We start from the raw sequence: 21,014 nt of genomic DNA, 5'->3' as shown, positions 1-21,014 counted from the left end.
TGATCCCACCCTGGAGGTGACCCACATGGCGCCACAGACCTCTCCTGACCCATCCACGGCTCCCCTCAGCAGTGTACTTCATCAGTCAGCCTGTTCTGCTCCCCACTCTGTCTCTGGTGAATCCTCTCACTGCCCCTGCACCTCTGGCCTGTACCTCCACTGTTCTGTATGCATAAATAAATAAATCTTTAAAAAGAAAAGCCGTATTCCTATAACTTTATATACTGTACTAAAAATGTGAATTTCTACCATTTTAATGTATTACAAAATAGTTTCCTTTTGATTTCATCGCAATATTAAAAAATGCAGACTGTTCTTAGCTCAGAGGCTGTTACAAACAGGTGGTAATGAAACTCTACCACTACGAAGTCCCTACATACCACATGACAAAAAGATCCATGTTAAATACAAACCACATTTAAAACATCATCTGTTACCTACTAAGTTTAACTTCTTCACTTGATTAGTTATTCACTACCTAGTCGCCCTTTCTTGATTTTACCTAACAAAAGATAGGTCTAAAAGCAATTCAACAAAAAATAAACTAAAAATATTGTGAGGACAGATTACCACAGTCAAGTGTCCAGAGTAACATGAGAGAAAATAAGAGAGCAGGGAAACTGCAAGGGCAGTACCTCCACAAAAACAGCAAATAAATGGAGAAAACTACCAGAACCAACTATCACCTGGGGGAACTATTAAAGTTTAAAACAAACAAGCAAATGCTTATTCTTTACAAAAAAAAAAAAAAAAGATGGGCCCTCCCTGGTGGTGCAACAGGTTAAAACACAACACTATGAAACTATCACAGGCACTGAGGCATGAGTTCAATCCCTAGCTAGGGAGGTGACCCACATGGCATGGCAGACCTCTCCTGACCCACCCACTGCTCCCCTCAGCAGTGTTTCAGTGGATGTGCCTCTCCTGCTCCCTATTTTGTCTCTGGTGAATTGTCACCACCCGAACCCCCACCCCTCACACCTTTGACCTACACCCCAGTTCTTGTATGCATAAACAAATCGTCTAACTGATTAATTAAACACAGCTTTTTGCATGTCAATTACACCATAGTAAAAAAAATAAAAGATGGAATTTTTATTTATTCATACAAGAAGAACTGGCGTGCAAGCCAGATGTTGGGAGCAGGGTGGAGGTCAGAGAGAAAGTGGGTAGTGAGAGGATTCATCGCAGACTGACTAGAGAGTAGAACAGGCAGACTGACTGAAATACACTGCTGAGGGGAGCAGCAGGTGAAACAGGAGAGGTCTGCTATTGCTGTAGCTTAGCTCCCTAACCAGGACCAAACTCAAACCTCGGTGGCTAGATAGATAGATAGCTTAACAGTACTAAGACTTTAACCCCTGTGCCACCAAGAAGAGCCAAAAGGGGTTAAAAGTTTAAGAAAAGTTTTTCATATGGTCCAGCAATAGTTCCCCCAAATATACATCCAAGAGATTTAAAAGCAAGTGTTCAGATACAAACCATACAAATATTCAGAGCAGCATCATTTATCACAACAAAAAGAGTGAGCAAAACAAATGTCTATCAATTGATATGAATGGATAAACAAAGTGTGGTCTATCCACACTATGCAATATTATACACAACAAAAAGGAATGAGGAACAATATGAATATTCATGAAGGCAAAGCTGGTAGTTGCCAAGGGGTTGCAGAAAGGAAAATAGGGATTGACTACGGGACATTCTTTGTGGAGAGATAAAAATGTTATAATGGTTGTACAACATTGTAAATATAAGACACATCACTGAATTCTACACTTTATTGTTGTTAAAATGGTGAATTTTAAGTTATCTCAATTTTATTCAATTTTTTAAAACTTTCCTAAGGTAACTGTTTTAAATGGAGTATTCTTACCTGACATGATAAACTATAAGAACATTTCATGATTCCACAGCTAAACTTAGGGTGTGGTTATTTGCTAGCAAACTGATGTAACTCAAAAATCAAACAAAAATAATCCTCATACTGGGGCCTCTTGATGGCCTGGGGGTTTAAGTCTCAGCGCTATCAAGCTATCCCCAGCCACTGAGTCATGAGTTCAATCCCCAGTCAGGGAAGTGACCCACATGGCACAGCAGACCTTTCCTGTCTCACCCGCTATTCCTCTAGCAGTGAATTTCAGTAAATCCACCTGTTTTGCTCTCCAACTCTGTCTCTGGTGAATCCTCTCAACCCACCCCCCACATACTCCTCTGGCCTACACATCACTTTTTATATGCATAAATAAACAAATTTTTAAAAATAAATAATCTTCATACTAAGTATACATTACATTTCACTTTAAAGTAAAGAACATATTTGCAAATGACACATCTTCCTATTCATGTTCTTAAGGTCAAAATGACAACTGGACTTAAGGAAAACGAATAATAATAGGTTCACCTTTCATTTTAATATTCTAATCACAAACACATGTGATAAACAGTTCCCCTAGTCCTTTGCAACACAGGAAGAAGCACTGCAGAGAAAAAAAATGCTCTGAAGTCAGAAGACCCTGGCTGAAATGCCAGAAATATTACCAGAACTAGGGAAACAACTTAATTTTGCTAACTTTCCATTTCCTAATGTGTTCACCTAAAATAATGGCTGAGAATAGCAATTCACAGGGTTGATCTGAGGAGTAAATGAAATAATACTTAATAAGTGCTTAATACAGAACCTGGCTTCCTGGCATTCTCTACTCAGTGTATGTTAAGTATGATATTAGCAACAAATACCTGCTATATATTGCCCTCTATGCTAAGATTTAAATTTCAAAACATTTCATAGATTAAGAAACAGAAGTTGAGGGGGTCCCTTGAACAGAACACGGTGGACTCAAAGATCTGCACAACCCCAAAGCCAACACCCTTCTACAATCCCAAATGCCTTTCTATGTAAGACACTTGATTCGCCTTTAGCACCATGTTACTATTTGTCACCTGCAGAATTAAACTAAATCATTATTCACTATTATTATTATTCACTAGAGAAAAGCAAACATTCCCAGAGAGTGGCAGCCAGAATTAAGAGGAACAGGTAAATCTAGATATAAAAATCAAAGTTTACAGTGTGTGTGTGTGTGTGTGTGTGTCCAAAGAGAGACGGTGCTTGCACAGACACATGAGGGCAGGAAAAGCCACTGCTGCTATTTTGCAAAAGGAAACGATTTGCACAAAGAAACACCTGCACAGTCACATGTATACAGGAGCGGTACCTTGCTTTTAAATCTAATTCTTAAGCAAAATGATAGAAATGTAAAAAGCTAGCTTGATTTTTAAGTCCCTACTTTTTAATAAAAAATACCTTAGAAAACTAAAAAGTAAAATGGTATAGTTACCCAAATTCAAGATTATTTAGATACCAAATAAATTTTCCTGTGCCCCAGCTATATTTTAATTCATTGCACAGACACAAGAGGGCAGGAAAAGCCACTGCTGCTATTTTGCAAACAAAGGGAAACGATTTGCAGAAAGAAACACCTGCATCGTCACAGGTAGACAGGAGAGGTACCTTGCTTTTAAATCTAACTCTTAAGCAAAATGATAGAAATGTAAAAAGCTAGCTTGATTTTTAAGTCCCTACTTTTTAATAAAAAATACCTTAGAAAACTAAAAGAGAAAATGGTATATATTATCCAAATTCAAGATTATTTAGATACCAAATAAATTTTCCTGTTCCCCAGCTATATTTTAATTCATTGAAAATCCCTACTGGATCTCAAAGAGATATTATTTGTACACCTGTGTTCATATTAGCATTATTCACAAAGCCAAAACGTGGTATACACATGCAACAGATTAGCTTTAAAAAGAAAAAAAATTGACACATGATACAACATGAGTAAACTTTGAGGAAATTACACGAACTGGTATATATCAATCATAAAAAGGTAATTTCAGAGGCAAAAGGTAAAATGTAATTGCCAAGAGGAAGTGGTAAATTGCTTAATGGGTATATATAGTTTTGCAAGATAGAAAGATTTCTAGAGAATAGCTGCACAAAAATCTGTGCATAAAGAGTATACTTGAAAATTGTTAAAATGGTTAGTTTATGCTACACATATTTTACCATAATTAAAATTTAAAAATTCCCACTGAAATAGGCACACTTATATATTGTTGGTTAGGAATGTAAACGTATATACTACATACTCCTTTAGTGGAGTTGGCAAATTTTTTAATTTAATTCAAAATTAAATACAACTTAGACCAACAATTCCAGTTCTCCGGCAGTAGTATACATTCCAACTATTTGGGATATAAAAGTCAATCTGGCTGAGACATATGCCAATTTACAGATAATCAGGGTTGACTGGGCTCATCTGGCTGGCACAGCAGTTATCCCCTTCCTTCCTCTCTACTCCATGTGAACCCTCCCCAAACTGCCACACACAAAATCGCTTTCTAGGTTGCTAACTTTCAACCCCATATTTGAATTGAAATTGTAATTTGTATTACAGAACTATCCAGGTGTGTGTGTGCATGTATACATATATGAGGGCCTCCTTGGTGGCACAAGGGGGCTCAGCACTCTCAAGCTATCATCAGCCACTACAGCACAAGTTTGATCCCCCACTGTGGAGCGTGCCCACATGGCACAAGACTTCTCCTGTCTTACCCACTGTTCCCCTTGCCCACATGACACAGCAAGACTTCTCCTGTATTACCCACTGCTTTCCTGTCTTACACTGCACTGTAATTCAGTAGCTGTGCCTGTTCTCCCCAGTCTGTCTCCAGTAAATCTGCTCATTTCCCACAACTCTGGCCTACACCCCAGGACTTATATACATTAAAAAAAAAAAAAATCTTTAAAAAAAAAAAGTAGGGCCCTCCCTGGTGGCGCAGCGGGTTAAAGCACAGCACTGAGAAGCTAGGGCCACTTCCGCATGAGTTCAATCCCCGCCTGCCCCAGAGGAGATCCACATGGCGTGGCAGACCTCTCCTGACCCGCCCGCTGCTCCCCTCAGCAGTGTGCTTTGTAGATCTGCCTGTTCTGCTCCCCTCTCTGTCTCTGGTGAATCCTCTCACCCTCCACATCTCTGGCCTGTACCCCAGTTCTGTATGAATAAATAAAATCTTAAAAAAAAAAAAGTTAAAAAAAAAAAGTAACTGAGCAGTGAAGGTACAAGGGTACCTCATCTCCTTTTTTAACACTTTTTTAATTGTATTTTTAAATCACACCTATTGAAACATTCAATTTGAAAAAACAAGGTCAGCTTAAAAGAAATAGTGGTTGACCCTCCCTGTTGACACCGCAGGTTTATAGCACAGCACTAAGCTAAAGCCACTTCCACAAGAGTTCGATCCCCGCCTAACCGGGAGCTTACCCACATGGCCCAACAGACTTCTGACCCGCCCGCTGCTCCCCTCAGCACTGTACTTCGTCAGTCAGCCTGTTCTGCTCCCCACTGTCTCTGGTGAATACTCTCACCGTCCTTGTACCTCTGGCCTGTACCCCTGTACCTCTGTTCTGTATGCACAAATAAATATTTTTAAAAAATGAAAGTGGTTAATCACTGTTTATTTCTACTTAAATTTCTCCTTTAACTATTCAATTCTTGTTGAGTAGGAGTGATAACCAGTCCTCTAAGATCTCCCTCAACCACAGTATTCATTCACTTGTATTATTACCCTCCCAGAAGGTATATCCCACTCTCTTCCTGCCTGGTGTCCCCTTCTCTCTTGGATAACTCACTCTGGGAGAAGTCACTAAACAGCCTTATGTAAATGTTCCAGTGACAAAGAACTGAGACCTCTTACAAGCAGCCATATGCATGAACAGTCATAGATAGGGATCTTACATATGTCTGCCATCCTTGCAATCTGATGAGACACTGAGCCAGAACTAGCCAGCTAGGCCACTCCCTAATTCCTAACCCTATGTGAGATAAGTTTTTTTCCTACTGTCAAATTTAAGGGTAATTTGTTAGAACAGGGAGTTAATACAATGGGGAAGCAATTCTTCCACAGCTCTAAGAATGTGTGTCTTCTGGTTTTTTATTTACTTTAAGTTTTTTAAAAAAAGTTTATTCAGAAAAGGAGAAAGCCAGAAAGTTGCTGCTGCTTTTGAAAGGAAAAGGTTTGTGAAAAGGAACAAATGCATGGATATAAGCGGGCAATCTTATGGAAAGAGCTGTCTGGTAAATGTTTTCAAAAAAGATACTAGCGACATTGTAAAAATCATCAGTATAATGCTCAATATTAAATAAAGCCCCTAGTAAATCAATAAGACTGTGACAGGTGTGACTTCACATTTTTACACGTCTGTGAAAAATAAAACAACAATGATAAAATTACATAAAATCATTAAACAAAATAAAACACAAACAAAAAAAAACTTAGGCTAGTGAGAAAAATAATAAGAAGGACCTCCCTAGTGGCACAAAGAGTTAAAGTACAGCACTACAAAGCCAGCTGCAATGGCCTCAGCACAAGTTTGATCCCCGCCCAGTCAGGGAAGTGATCCACTTGGTGTAGCAGACCTCTCCTGACCCACCTGCTGCTCTCCTCAGCAGTGTACTTTGTCAATCTGTCTGTTCTGCTCCCCACTCTGTCTCTGGTGAATCCTCTCACTGCCTCTGCAACTCTGGCCTGTATGCCAAGTCTGTATGTATAAATTAATAAATGTTTAAAAAAAAAAAAAACAGGTATAAAACATTTAAATACAGGGGCCTCTCTGGTGGAATAGGGGGTTAAATCTCAGCTCTACCTACCACCCCAGCAACCTGAGTTCCATCCCAGCCAGCAACCTGAGTTCCATCCCAACCCACATGGCACAGCAGACCTCTCCTGTCTTGCCCACTGCTTCCCTTAGCAGTGTGTTTCAGTAAAAACACCTGTTCTGCTCCTGACTCTGTGGTGAATCCTCTCACCCCCTGCACCTTTGGCTTACACTTTAGTTATATATATAAATAAATGATTCCCCCCAAAAAAGAAACATTAAAATCCAAATAAGGGCTTCCCTGATGAAACAGAGGTTGAAGACCCAGCCACTGGAGTTCAATCCCCAACCTGGGAGTTGACTCACATAGCGCAGCAGACCTCTCCTGTTTTATCTCCTGCTCCCCTTTTAGCAGTGTGTTTCAGTAGATCCACCTGTTCTGCTCCCCACTGTTTCTCTGGTGGATCCTCTCACAGCCCCAAACCTCTGACCTACACCTCAATTATTGTATGCATAAAAATAAATCCTTTTTAAAAATCCAAATAGGTAAGTCCGCAATATATAAACAGTAAGTAAATAATTTTCAATAAATATCTATAAATTAAATCAATCTTGTGGTAGCATTATGTAGCCACTAAATAAAGAATTTAAAACATCTCTGCTATAAAAGTTGAGGGGGAGGGCCTCCCTGGCAACACAAGGGGTTGAAGCACATGCAGCACTATGTAGCTGTAGCAGCCACTACAGCATCAGTTTGATCCTTGCCCAGAGGAGTGACCCACATGGCACAGCAGACCTCTCCTGTATGTCCTGCTGCTCTCCTCAGCAGTGTATTTCAGTCGACCAACCTGTTCAGCACCCCACTGTCTCTGGTGAATCCTCTTACCACTCCTACACACTCTGGCCTGTACACCAGTTCTTCTATACATAAATAAATGAATCTTTAAAAAAAATAAAATGAAATAAAAGCTGAGAGACAAATGCTAAACTCATACACTCTCTAGAACTGTGTAAAATGGTGTGTCCTTTTGGGAAGTCATACCCAAGTATGCTTAGAAAAAATTGTAACTCACTGTCCAGATAGTACAACTGTCAGCAGTTTTTTTTTTCTTAGGAAATACAACTCCATCAACGTTACTATGAAATTGATGCCTATCAAGACTTCACTGAAAACTTTAGTATCTAGGTCACCAAAGAACCAATTTCAGTGGCTTAATAACCTAAATTATGGGGCCCTCCCTGGCAGTGCAACAGGATAAAGCACAGCACAGTGAAGCTACCTGCAGCTACTAGAGCACCAAGTTCAATCCCCAGCCAGGGAGGGGACCCACATGACATGGCAGACCTCTCCTGTCTTGCCCATTACTCGCATTAGCAGTCTGTTTCAGTACATCTGCCTGTTCTGCTCCCCACTCTGTTTCTGGTGAATCCTCCCACTCCCTGCACCTCTAGCCTGTATGTTCTTGTGTGCATAAACAAATCTTTAAAAAAAAAAAAAAACCAAAACCTAAATTATATATTTCTGCCCAAAGCACTAATATGTTAAAATAAAATACTTCAAATTAGGACAACTGTTCTGTAATTCTTTAGTGGAATTACTGCTCCTGTATATACTAATTATAAAAATAGATTCAACATACTGTCAACTGAACCAACTTCAATACTTAAAGAAATGCCTTTAATGTAAAATTCCAATGACAATTAGCATGGCATTAATGGCTGTTGTTTTTACTAGGCATAGCTATACCTTACACAGTGCTACTTTCACCAGGGATCCCCAACAGCTCCAATTACAGCATCAAGAGAAATTAGAAATGACAAGGGGAATATATCCTTATAATTTACAAAGAAAGACTACCTTCAGACTCTTTCTTGGCATACGAGGGGGTATCATATAACCACTAATTATTTTTAATTTAATCTAATGTGTAAATATAATTGTTCATCATCAAAATGGATTTTATCCTTATAGTGATCTTTAGCTGGGTACTGCAGTATTTTATATAAGGTCACTGGAGATATGAAAAAACTTTAGAAGCCTTAATAAAGCAGTTTTACTTAATAGCAACACAAACTAAAATCTATTGCAATTTATTTGAGAGGAACCACAAGTGTGTATGACTTTACTGGTGCTCTAATTATCTAAAGGTGGAAACAATATTTTAAGATTATGGCATGATTACAGCCATTATCAAGAATGTGTATCATCTAGAATGTATTAAGAGTTCGTGAAACTTACCAGTAAAAAAAATGAAAAAAATCAACCCAGTAAGAAAATGGGCAAAAGGTACAAACATTTCACCAGACGCTATAAAGGGTGCAAACACACACAAAAAAAGTTCAACATCACTAGCTATCTGCAAAATGCAAACTGAAATTACAGTAGGATATTACATAAATATCAAAATGGCTAAAATAATAATAATGCAACACAAATCTTGGTTAAGACGTAGAGAAACTGGATCAGGAACTGCCTGGTGTTGCAAGGAGTTAAGTCTCAGCACTATGGAACTAGCCACTGCATAGTTAGCAGCCACTGCAGCACAATTTTGATCTCCCACGCCTGGGAGTCAACCCAAGTCCTGTCTTACCCGCTGTTCCCTCGGTAGTGTATTTCAGTGACTCCACTTGTTCTGACTCCAACTCTGTCTCTGGTAAATCCTCTCACCACTACCAACCCCATCTCTAGAGTTTGCTCCCCAGCCCTAGTACACATAAATAAATAAATCTTTAAAGAAAAAAAAGAAACTAGGGGCACTTTCCGGCAGCACAGTGTGTAAAAGTGCAGCACTATGAAGCTAGCCACAGCTGCTTCAAACACTTTGATCCACAGCCAGCGGGATGATCCACACGGTGGATCATCTCCTGTCTCGCCCGCTACTCCCCTCAGCAGTGTACTTCGTCAATCTGCCTGCCTGTTCTGCTACCCACTCTGTCTTTGGTGAATCCTTTTACATCTGGCTTGTACCCCAGTTCTGTATGCATAAATAAATAAATCTTAAAAAAAAAAAAAAAACAAAAAACTGGGCCCTCCCTGGTGGAGCAATGGGTTAAAGCACAATACTAAGAAGCTAAAGCCACTTCAGCATGAGTTCGATTCCCACCTGCCCTGGAGGTGATCCACATGGTGCAGCAGACCAGCAGACCTCTCCTGACCCGCCCGCTGCTCCCCTCAGCAGTATACTTTGTCGATCTGCCTATTCTGCTCCCTGCTCTGTCTCTGGTGACCTCTCACCAACCCTGCACCTCTGGCCTGTACCCCAGTTCTGTATGAATAAATAAAGAACTAGAGCACTCATACACTAGTAAGAAATAAATGATAGTTACCCTAAAAAACATGCCATTACCACCCACCTGATATAGCAATTGTATCTGTGGGTATTTGCCCGCAAAAGACATATTTTAACAAGCATGTTGTTTGGTTTCCATGCTATGGTACACTACTCAGTAATAAAAGGAATAAAAATACTGATACAGTCAATAAGTTGGATAAATCTCTAGGAAGTTAAAAACCCAATTCCTGGCCCTCCCTGGTGGCGCAGCAGGTTAAAGCACAGCACTGAGAAGCTAAAGCCACTTCCGCATGAGTTCGATTCCCGCCTGCCCCAGAGGTGATCCACATAGCACAGCAGATCTCTCCTGGCCCGCCCACTGCTCCCCTCAGCAATGTACTTCCTCGATCTGCCTGTTCTGCTCCCTACTCTGTCTCTGCTGAAGCCTCTCGCCATCCCTGCACCTCTGGCCTGTACCCCAGTTCTGTATGCATAAATAAATAAGTCTTTAAAATTTTTTCTGAGATTACAATCTAAATATTGCCATTGATAAAATTACTGATTTTACTGTTTCCCCTTTTGGTTTTTTTTTTTAAAAGATTAATTTATTTATTCATATGGAACTGGGGTACAGGCCAGAGATGTGGAGGATGACAGGATTCACCAGAGACAGAGAGGGGAGCAGAACAGGCAGATAAATGAAGTACACTGCTGAGGGGAGTAGCAGGCAGGAAAGGAAAGGTCTGCTGCACCATGTGGATCACCTCCAGGGCCGGGTACTGAACTCGTGCTAAAGTGGCATCAGCTCCTAGTGCTGTGCTTTAACCAGCTGCACTGCCAGGGAGGGCCCAGGCTCTCTTATTTCTAATGACTGTATATCTGTGTTCACCAAAATTTTTCAATAATAAAAGATGTCCTTTTCACACAAGGATACGACTAATAAAAGATATCAACAAGGAAAAGAAATTTTTTACATTTTTTAAATTAAAAAAAGATATCAACAAGGTATTAAATGATATTTATAACAGGCCATCTGTACATGCAAATTTCTAATCAAAAGAATGAAAATGAAGGGGCACATGAAAGATGATAGGTTTATACATAATTTTGCATTCCACTTTGAAGTTTGCCTTTTTGTTTAACCTTGAATATATATTACTTGCCTAGCTAAAATTATTCACAGCTGTTTTTTCGAAAGGCTACATTTGAGATGATTTAAAAAGTTTCAGAAATACTGTTCAATGAAAACCAACCCCAACACACCAAAAAAGGGGCAAGGTCTCCTTTCCATGGGCTCCCTTGAAAATGAAGGGGGGGAGGGGCAGGAAACAGAAGGAACACAGTAATATCCATGAGTAACTGTACCAGCAAAAAGCAACAACATAATAAAGTTATACCACTTAATAGCTGGGGTTCAGAAAGATACTAATAATACTACTGTAAAATTAAATCCTAATTACCAAACAAAACTGGATCAAATTCTCCTGATTAGTTAACAAAAAAAAGCCTGCCAATAGTAGTTAATGACATTTACTTACTAGTTAAGCAAGAAGTTTGAATAAAGAAAAGCAAAAATATAAAGATAAGTGTCTCAAAACTCACAAGAGTTACCTTCCAATGTGCATCTGACTCAGTACACAATAATAGGCATCATGCACTGAAGCTTCAGATTTACTTAGCTTCAGAGTTAGTGCTAGTTTGTTTGGGATAACTTATCTCCTTGAATTCCCTTAAACAATTGGACAAGAAGTTACCAACTCCCAATTCAGAGATGAGAAACTGGGCCTCAGAGAAATCAAAGGTATTTCTCCAATAAGCACAGTACGTACTCATATCTGTACAAAAAAACCATTATGAGTTAATATCCTTAAGTAGAAGGCTGACAGTGAGAATAAGAGAAAAATTAATGTCTGACATATTAGGGAGTTCAAATTCAAAGGCCATAGGAAAGGAAAGCATAAGGAGATGAAGTTTTTAAAAAGGCTGTTTTTAACTCTGATACTATGAAGATGACAGCTGACAGTTCATTTATCACCCTCCTACCTCAAGTTTACACCCTTACCCAACATGCATCTCTATGATAACACACCATTCATACTTTCAATCAAATATCTGTCTATTACAAATGAGGCACCAAGGCTACACTGTTACCATGCAAAGCTGAATCAGACCAGAATGAGCCAGAGGGAAGAAATGAAGTAAGGCAACCAAGGACAAAAGGATAATGAAGTATCAGTGGTCAAAATACTGCAAATCTAGCAGTGTAAATATGGAGATGTCATTGAAAGAACTTCAGCAAGGTGGAAGATAGACATAGAAGTCAATACAGAACTTTAATGAGAAGTAAAGGGGACAATTCTTTCAAGAAATTTATCAGTAAGTGGGAAAGACAAGGAGAGGGGTTACAGGACAGAGGAAGAACCCTTTAAAAAGAAAAATGTCATTGTTTTTGGACAGAAAAAATGATTCAGTGGAGAGATGGAGAGTAAAAATCCCTGAGGAAAAGATTAATGAATAAAACAATTTCTCCAGAAAGGAGCAAGCAAGGAGGAGTCAAAGAGAGGTGTGACAACAGAACCGATTCTCTTTTAAGAAAGGAATGATGGGAACAAAAATTTCTCAAATAAGGAGGAAAGGAGAGAACCCCTGAAGAATCAGTCATCTCAGGCACCAAAAAGTCTTGGACTTCACTCATTTAATTCCTTCACTGCTCGAAACCAGGGCTTCAAAATAGCAACACCAAAAGGCAAAATAGCAAACACCAAAATAGCAACACCAAAACACTAATTGACCCACTTTGAAAATATCTTCTGGCTTTACCCTTTATCTTTCTAATACTGATTGATTATGCTCAAGTCTAAATTTTATTGACCTTTAACAACAGAGTCCTACATCTGTTCTACACCTTGCCTTGCTCTCCCCCAAAGTTTTCCAAATACAGATTTTAGTATCACATATCAGCTAAAATCCCTCTCTGAGCCCTCCCTGGTGGCGCAGCGGGTTAAAGCACAGCACTAAGAAGCTAAAGCCACTTCCGCATGAGTTCGATTCCCGCCTGCCCCAGAGGTGATCCACATAGCACAGCAGATCTCTCCTGGCCCGCCCACTGCTCCCCTCAGCAGTGTACTTGGTCAGTCAGCCTGTTCTGTTCCCCACTCTGTCTCTGGTGAACCCTCTCACTGCCCCTGCACCTCTGGCCTGTACCCCAGTTCTGTATGCATAAATAAATAAATCTTTAAAAAAAAACCCTCTCTGTCCCCTAGTTCCCATCACATCAAAACCAAATGTCTGGACCCTTCCTGGTAGTGCAACAGGTTAAAGCACAGTACTGTGAAGCTATCTGCAGACACTCAGCAGGAATATGATCCCCCGCCAGGCAGATGACCCACATGGCACAGCAGACCTCTTTTGTCTCGCCCCCTGCTCCCCTCAGCATACTTTCATCAATCTATCTGTTCTATTCCCCACTGTCTCTGGTGAATCCTCTCTCTCACATACACACAAGCCACCCCCTCGCACCTTTGGCCTGTACCCCAGTTCTGTATGCATATTCTGTATGCATATATAAATAATTCTTTAAATTAAAAAAAATTAAAACTCAAATGCCTTAGGTTTTCCTGGTGGCCCAAGGGGTAAGTGGTAGTAATATCATGTTACCTGCCAGTCACTGCAGCATCAGTTGGATCCCTGGCCTAGGAGCTGACCAGCATGGCACAGCAGACCTCTCCTGACTCACCAGCTGCTTCCCTCAGCAATGTATTTCAGTAGATCCACTTCTTCTGCTCCCTACTATCTCTGGTGAATCCTCTCACCACCATCCCCAATCCTACCCCAGCACCTTTGACCTATATCCCCATCAGTCCTTGTATGCTTAAATAAATCTTTAAAAAAAAAAATCTTTAGCTTGGATTTCTAAGCCCTAGTATTTTACCCCCTTGTCCAATCTATCCACCACATCTATCTAATGAACATAAAATGTTCACTTAACTCTCTCGTCCAAATTACCCTCTAAACTCTAGCCAAACCCAAACCAGAAGAAGTCAATTCATGTCCCACTTCTTCCCCAAAATCTTGTTTCATGTGTAGTGAGGTAGGAGTGACAAATACTTTAACAACAAAATTATCCATTTTCAAATTTACTTTTTGTAAAATACTCACTTTTAAATGGGGAAAAAAACCTCTATTCCAACATCCCATATACATTACAGTATCTATCTCCACCTACTAAGTATTACAGTGCAAAACATACAAGATAAAGTCTCTCCCTGGTGACACAACGGGTTAAGGCACAGTACTGTGAAAATATCTGTAGCCACTGCAGCACGAGTTTGATCCCTGTCCTGGGACGTGACTTACACGGTGCGGCAGACCTCTCCTGTCTTGTCCACTGCTCCCCTCAGCATTGTGTTTTGTCAATCTGCCTGTTCTGCTCCCCACTCTGTCTCTGGTGAATCCTCTCATGGCCCCTGCACCTCTGGCCTGTACCCTAGTTCTATATGCCTAAATAAATCAATCTTAAAAAAAAAAAAAAAAGATATAAGATAAAACTGCAACCAAATAAGCAAATAGATGCTGTGTTTCTTAAAGATAATGTAAATGACAAAGAAGAAACACTCCAATTACAGGCAAGGAAAAGATGATTAGGTCAACCACTAAACTATAGTGAAATTATTAAACATATAGGGCCCTTCCTGGTGGCACAACAGGTTAAAGCACAGCACTTCAGAAGCTGCTTCAGCAAAAATTCAATCCCCCTCTGGGGAGCTGATCCAACCACATGGCAAAGCAGACCTCTTCTGTCTTGCCTGTTGATCCCCTCAGCAGTGTACTTCACTAATCTGCCTGTTCTGCTCCCTACTCTGTCTCTGGTGAGCCCCCTCATTCTCTACACCTCTGGCCTGTACCCCAGTTCTACATACATAAATAAAAAAATTTTTTTTAATTACACACGGCACCATAAAACTATCTGCGCACTGCAGTGCAAGTTTAATCCCCAACCTGGGAGGTGTCCCACATACCGAAGCAGAGCTCTGAAGCAGACCTCTCAAGCTACGTCACCCTCTGCTCCCTGGAGCAATGTATTTCAGTCAACCCCCATTCCTGTATGCTTAAATATTTTTTTTAAATTGTTAAATGATAGGAGTTTCAAAGTGATGCAATCTGAGCATCAAAGGATTAAAAATGTTAAGAGAATGACACAACAGAAGAAGGATAAAACAAAACTACCAATAATCAGTAATTCTAGAAGCTAAGAGAAGCACGTGGAGATTCCTACTATTCATTGGTATATGTGTGCTTGAAATTTTCTACAGTGGATATTTTAACAGAAAACATTACTAAAACTGATTAAGTGGTTAAATATGTTCACACAAATTCATCCTCACTATGATCATGAAAAAGTAAAACAAAATAAGGTATGTCATCTCCATTGTATAATTTTGCTGGACCAAATTTTTTTTAAAGATTTATTCATTTATGCATACAGAACTGGGGTACAGGCCAGAGGTGCAGAGACTGTGAGAGAACTCACCAGAGACAAAGTGAGGAGCAGAACAGACAGATCCAAGAAGTACACTGCTGAGGGGAGCAGTGAGTGGGCAGGTCAGAAGAGGTCTGCTGTGCCACGTGGATCACCTCCAGGGCAGGGATCAAACTCGCACAGAAGCCACTAATGCCAGCTTGCCACGCTGAGCCTCAGCCCACTGTGTCACCAGGGAGGGGCCACTGGACCAAATTTTTAAAGAATGTATTTGGTGCTTGTCTTACTGAAACAGTTATTTGACTTATTCTAACAATTAACTGCCATCATTTTCAAAATTTTGATAAGGGTTTAAAAAACTTACTTTCATAATTCTTAAATTTGCTTTTCAGTAGAAAATCCTAAATAAACCTTTTTCTCCCTTAACAAATAGAAAATTTCAGTCCTGGTCCAACCAGGTGGTGTAAGAGGTTAAAGTGCAGCATCATAAAGCTAGCCACAGCCACTTCAGCACAAGTTCAATCCCCAGTCAGGGAGGTGACCCACAGACTCTCCTCTCCCCCCTCCCCCCCCACTGTTCCCATCAGCAGTGTACCTCGTTGATCTGCCTGTTCTGCTACCCACTCTGTCTCTGGTGAATACTCTCACTGTCCCTGCACCTGTGGCCTGTATCCCAGCTCTGAATGCATACAAAAACTTTAAAAAAAAAAAAAAAGAAAGAAAATTTCAGTCCCTACTTTAACTGGGTTCATTGTCAGTGGTCTTCTGTAGATAAAGAGGATCACTATTACATTAGGTATTTCAGACCATCCCAGAATTGGTTTCTCCTTAAGAACTTTGAGGATACCCAAATTCATGAATACTGCTAAAGTGTGCGTTAAAAAAAAAAAAATCTATTTAATGAGGAGAAAAACCCCTGCTGTAAAATCAGCCTAACACAAAAACCAGGAATTACTTTAAGTCCAGACAAATGTAAGAAACCTTCAGAAGCCACTAAAGAAAACCAAGAGCACTCAGTACTCAGATAATTTTGGTTTGAAGGGTTTCATTCTCATTTCCAAGAGTTTCAGTCTCATCTTAAATGGTGTAAATGTTAACTCATATTTTCTATAACATCTCTTTTTACTATAATGCATGAAGACCCAAGGAGAGAATACAGACCAAAGTAGTTAATAAACTTAAGTGATTGCTCAAGCTCTATAAATAAACCTTCCTGCAATATTTTATGAAAAATGTGCAATGGACAAAGCACTGTACAATGCATATGTACACTTGCAGGAATCAGATGATTATTAACCCAGTTAATATAAAGCACCAGGTCAGAATTAACTATAATGATAATCACTACACATAGAAAGAGAATCTCCGAAGAGCAGATGAGGATACTGAAAAGACTCCTTACTCTTGCCTAGAGAATCTTATTCTATCACATTACATACAGAATAAAAGACAAATAGCATTTGCTAAGGATTTTCAAAACTTTCCAGCCCTAAGCATAATAGATTATAAGTGTTCCATATCTGCTACACCAATGAATCAATTGAGAACAGTATGGACAATTAATGATGCATAACTAGAATTACTTTTAATTATACCTTGTGTTACATTGTGTAGTTCAATTTACATTGAGATAAACTTTCACTTCTTTAAATCCTCAATTAAAAAAAAAAATCAATGATGAAAATCAAACCAATAGATCACCCACAACCTTCAACCAAAGGCCTGAAAGAATAAATAAAATACTTGCTTCTTCAAGCCCAGTCTTTAAGCAGTTTAGATTTTCTACCTGACAGAAAATTTCTACAAATATGATAACTCATTTTAAATACATAATATATGGTTTCTGTAGGTTCCAACATATTCAATTGTTTCTGATACATTTAATATCCCAATGACATCACTTGACTCAGAGAGATTTAGATATTCACTTGTATGCTCCTACAGAAGCATCTGTTTCAACTGTCACACCTAGTTTTTATGTAAATATAAAGGAAAAACTATGTGCACGTGAAATAAATTTCAATGCAAGCACATGAGAAAGAATTTGTCTGACCTACTAATAAGTTGTCCGCATAGACTAATCACCAAAAAAATATTTAGGCCAATGCACACTAAAGATAATAACCAAATTTTTAAAACTGCAATTGCTAAGTTAACGAAGAAGGGATACTAAAACACATTTAAGATATGAAGCAACAGAAACAAAAGTGACACACCCACATTCTCCCTCAGTAACTTTAAAGGACAGCAAGGCTATTTAATAAAATGAACACACTCAAGGAATCACTAAACCCCATAAAATTTTTCCTGGTTAAAACTGTACATAGTATTTCAGAGGCTTCTACTGGTAAGGGATGACAACAGAGATGACCATAAGAATGTGTCTAAGCAGAAATTAAATCAGAAACAACTACTTAAGCTGGAACAAATTGTTTAACAATCAAGTAGCTAAAATTGTAACAGTCACACAACTAAGACAAGTCAACTGATCACTTATATACCTAGGCAGTTTAGAGATCAAGAATACACATCACTACTGAACAACTCAAATTAGAGTTCCTCCCTTTCTATACACACACACACACACACACACACACACACATCAAAATTAAAGAAAAAGTTCCAGCACCTACTTTGATGTTGGCTGCTATCAAAAGCATAGGATGCTGCACTTTCTTTCACAAGCAGTTCAGAAAAATTACTTATTTAAATTTTGACTAATGTCCAAGAAGTCCTTCTCATCTTTGCAACTTTCAATTTGTGCTCAAAGTGCACTTTAATCTGCAGCAAGATTCAACTAAGAAAGTAAGTCATGCCTTATGCAAAACAGAATTTCAGGTAATTAACTGGTTCACTGTATCATGGTACTAGCCAATCAAAGGCCCCTCTTCTCAAAAAAAGAAAAATGAAACAAACGTGTAACTCCATCTTACCATCTTAAGAAAAATTAAATCTAAACTCAACCAAAAGCTCTTCAAAGTTTAACTCTAAGCCAGTCCTCCTCAATGGAGTTATTTGGGAACATATGAACAGAATCAAATTCATATGATAGAGATAAATTTTAAAATCAAACCTTTTCCCCCAAGAGCTTATCATTAACAATAGACTTGCAGTTGTGAACTGATAAGCAACCATAACTAAGCTACAAGTTTCCCTTTGTCTGTATATATACACTTATGTATATATTTAAGGTGTACCAAAAACTGCTTACAAATGGCAATTCCTGTGAAGTAGATGATGATGAAGTTCCAGGTAATTCTAGCATGTTTCCTAATGTACTGGTACTGGAGTCTGGATCATCCTGAAAAGATAAATTTATTGAGTTTAATTGCTCTTCTATGGTAACGTTTGTATCTCCTAGTGAAAAGGGGGCTGGGAGAAGGGCTGTTTTTTCATTGCTGCCGTCCACTTCATTTCTTTGCTTATTTTTCTGTGTTTCAGTTTGAGGAGCTAATGGCAAGAATGGCGATTTGACTGCACCGTGTCTACTCTCTGGTGTGCTGTCTTGTTCATTTCCCATGGCCACTTCTACACCATTTTCTGATTTAGGCTCATAATTGCAGGTGGCATTGGTCTGAGTTTCCTCAAAGATCTCCTCTATACTCCCATCCTCTGTGACTGGCTGTTCTGGGTCCATTTCAGAATCTACATCTGCATCGTCCACACAAGTAAAATTCTCAAAGTGCAAAAAGCCATTTTTGATAGTCTTTGTTACTTTTACCTGGAGTTCAGGGGAGTTATTACAAGAGGGTTCCTGTTTCATAGCAAGTGCTGTTGGACCACCAGGACTCAAGGAAGTGCAAACTGGCGACTGAGCTCTTGAATCACTTTTTTCAGGGTCTTGAAAGGATTCTGATCCATCAGCAGACCCATTTAAATACTCTACATTGATCATGGAGGCCAAATCCTGTAGTCTCCGCAGTGGAATGTAACAAGATGGAGAATCTTGTCCATAAGCATTTTGGGATGTTCCACTGGCAGTCGATAACTGCATAGTACACCCATTAAGTGGCTCAGAAAATTTGGATTGACCATTACCGAAAGGGCTGTCCTTGTCTTCTGGGGCATCTAAATTCACTGGATTGGAAAAGGGCAGCAGACAATTTCTTCTAGGTAGTTCACAGGTCTGATCCATCCTGGGCCAGCATCAACCTGGAATCCAAAAACACTTCAATTAATCCACCTTAATAGGCCGTTTGACGCTTATCTTCAAAATGGCAGCCACCTCTCAAGGCCTAGTGGCCTGGATGCCTTTCTACAGCACTTTGATGGGCGGAAAAAGTTCCCAAGCCAAGGATGGAAAAATGGCCTCAGTGAGCCTCCGCAAACTCCATCCTCCCGGGGCTGAACCGATCTTGCCACACGGAAACAGCCCGTCCCTTTTTCTTGCACTGCAGGCTGGTGGAGAGTTGGGCTGAACTAAATTTAAAATCCCTTTGGCAGTAAGTCTCCAAATCTCAAAGAGGAATCTTCCTCCCTCTTCCCCGCTGTGGGGGAGGGGAAGGGGGAGCGTACATCGGCCGGATCTCCCCAAAGGACTGAGCTAAGGGGTTCGAGGGGACTCCCATACGCCGCACAAAAAGGTTATTCCCCCCCTTCCTGGCTCGCTCAGGCGCAGCGGTCACAATAGCGCTGCACCCAGCGCCCAGTCGGCGCTGGAGCCTGTTCTGCGACCGTGCTCAGGCCTCAGGCGAGTGGGCCGAAGTGGGTGCACCCTGAAGCTCGTCTTCCAGACTGCAGACCTGCTCGGCTCACGGCTGCATCAGCCCAGAGCCGGACGCGGCCGGGAAAGAAACGGAGACAGGCGATGAAGCCGAGTCAGGGCAGCAGCAGCTGCTACAGCTTGACAAACATGGCTGCTGCTGCCGCCGCCTGCCCGGGCCGCGCTCCTTCCCGCAGCCGCGGCAGCACCTCCTGGCCGACCCGATCGCGCTCATCAATATCCAGCAGCAAGCAAAGTTGGCTGCAGGAGGACAGCCAGCCCCGCGTACCCAAACCCGCTACCTGAGGGGAGGCGGAGGCCGTGGTGCGCGCGGGAGGCCGGCGGGGCCCGGGCCGCGCCGGGAGGAAGTTCGCCGCGGCCCGGCCGGCTAGGCCAGAGCCCGGCTGGTAGTGATGGAGGGGGAGGGGGCCCGCGGCAGCCTCGCCTCCGGCCACCGACCCCGCGTAGCGCCAGACCCTCCCCCGAGCCCCTCACCACACTGCCACCACCATCTTCCCCGCCCGGCCGCCTCCACCCCTCCTCCTCGCGCCGGCCCGCCGCCCACCCCAGCGCACTAGTTACCGTGCCCCGCGCCCCCTCCCGGGCCGGCTGGGGGGAGGGGGTGACCCTCATGACACTGGGGCGCGAGCGGAGCAGTGGGGAGAGAGCGGAGCCGCTCGCTGCACCCCCCTCCCCCCGCGTCTCTTCAGGGGAGAAGGCAGCGAGCGCGACCTGCCCCGGCCTATTCCGCCGCCGCCTCCACCTCCTCACACCCCCACCGCGCGCGCCCCCTTCCCTGCTTAGGGGGACGCGGGCCTCCGCCACGCGCCAGGGCAGGCACTGTCCCCTGGGGCTGGCGCACCGCGGGTGACAGGGCACCCACGGCCCCTCGCCGCG

General features: G+C 41.3%; 1 protein-coding gene across 3 annotated transcripts in view; it reads right to left on the bottom strand.

Moving 5' to 3' along the window:
* Window positions 1-21,014, bottom strand: part of NSD1 (nuclear receptor binding SET domain protein 1) — a 142,540-nt gene that overhangs the window by 120,781 nt on the left and 745 nt on the right. Inside the window, exons 1-2 of one of the 3 annotated variants that reach the window (XM_004679257.2) lie at window positions 20,700-20,801; window positions 18,627-19,567 (exon numbers count right to left, since the gene is read on the bottom strand). In XM_004679257.2, coding sequence (XP_004679314.1) covers window positions 18,627-19,550 — 924 coding nt within the window. In that variant the 5' untranslated portion in view covers window positions 19,551-19,567; window positions 20,700-20,801. Of the gene's footprint in view, window positions 1-18,626; window positions 19,568-20,699; window positions 20,802-21,014 lie in introns of those variants that run through there. The other 2 variants (XM_012722201.1, XM_004679256.1) reach the window with 2 other exon arrangements.

The sequence above is a fragment of the Condylura cristata genome, unplaced genomic scaffold (assembly GCF_000260355.1).
Source record: "Condylura cristata isolate star-nosed mole 26May11 unplaced genomic scaffold, ConCri1.0 scaffold00008, whole genome shotgun sequence".
Classification (NCBI taxonomy): Eukaryota; Metazoa; Chordata; class Mammalia; order Eulipotyphla; family Talpidae; genus Condylura; species Condylura cristata.
This window is presented reverse-complemented; position numbering and strand designations above follow the sequence as displayed.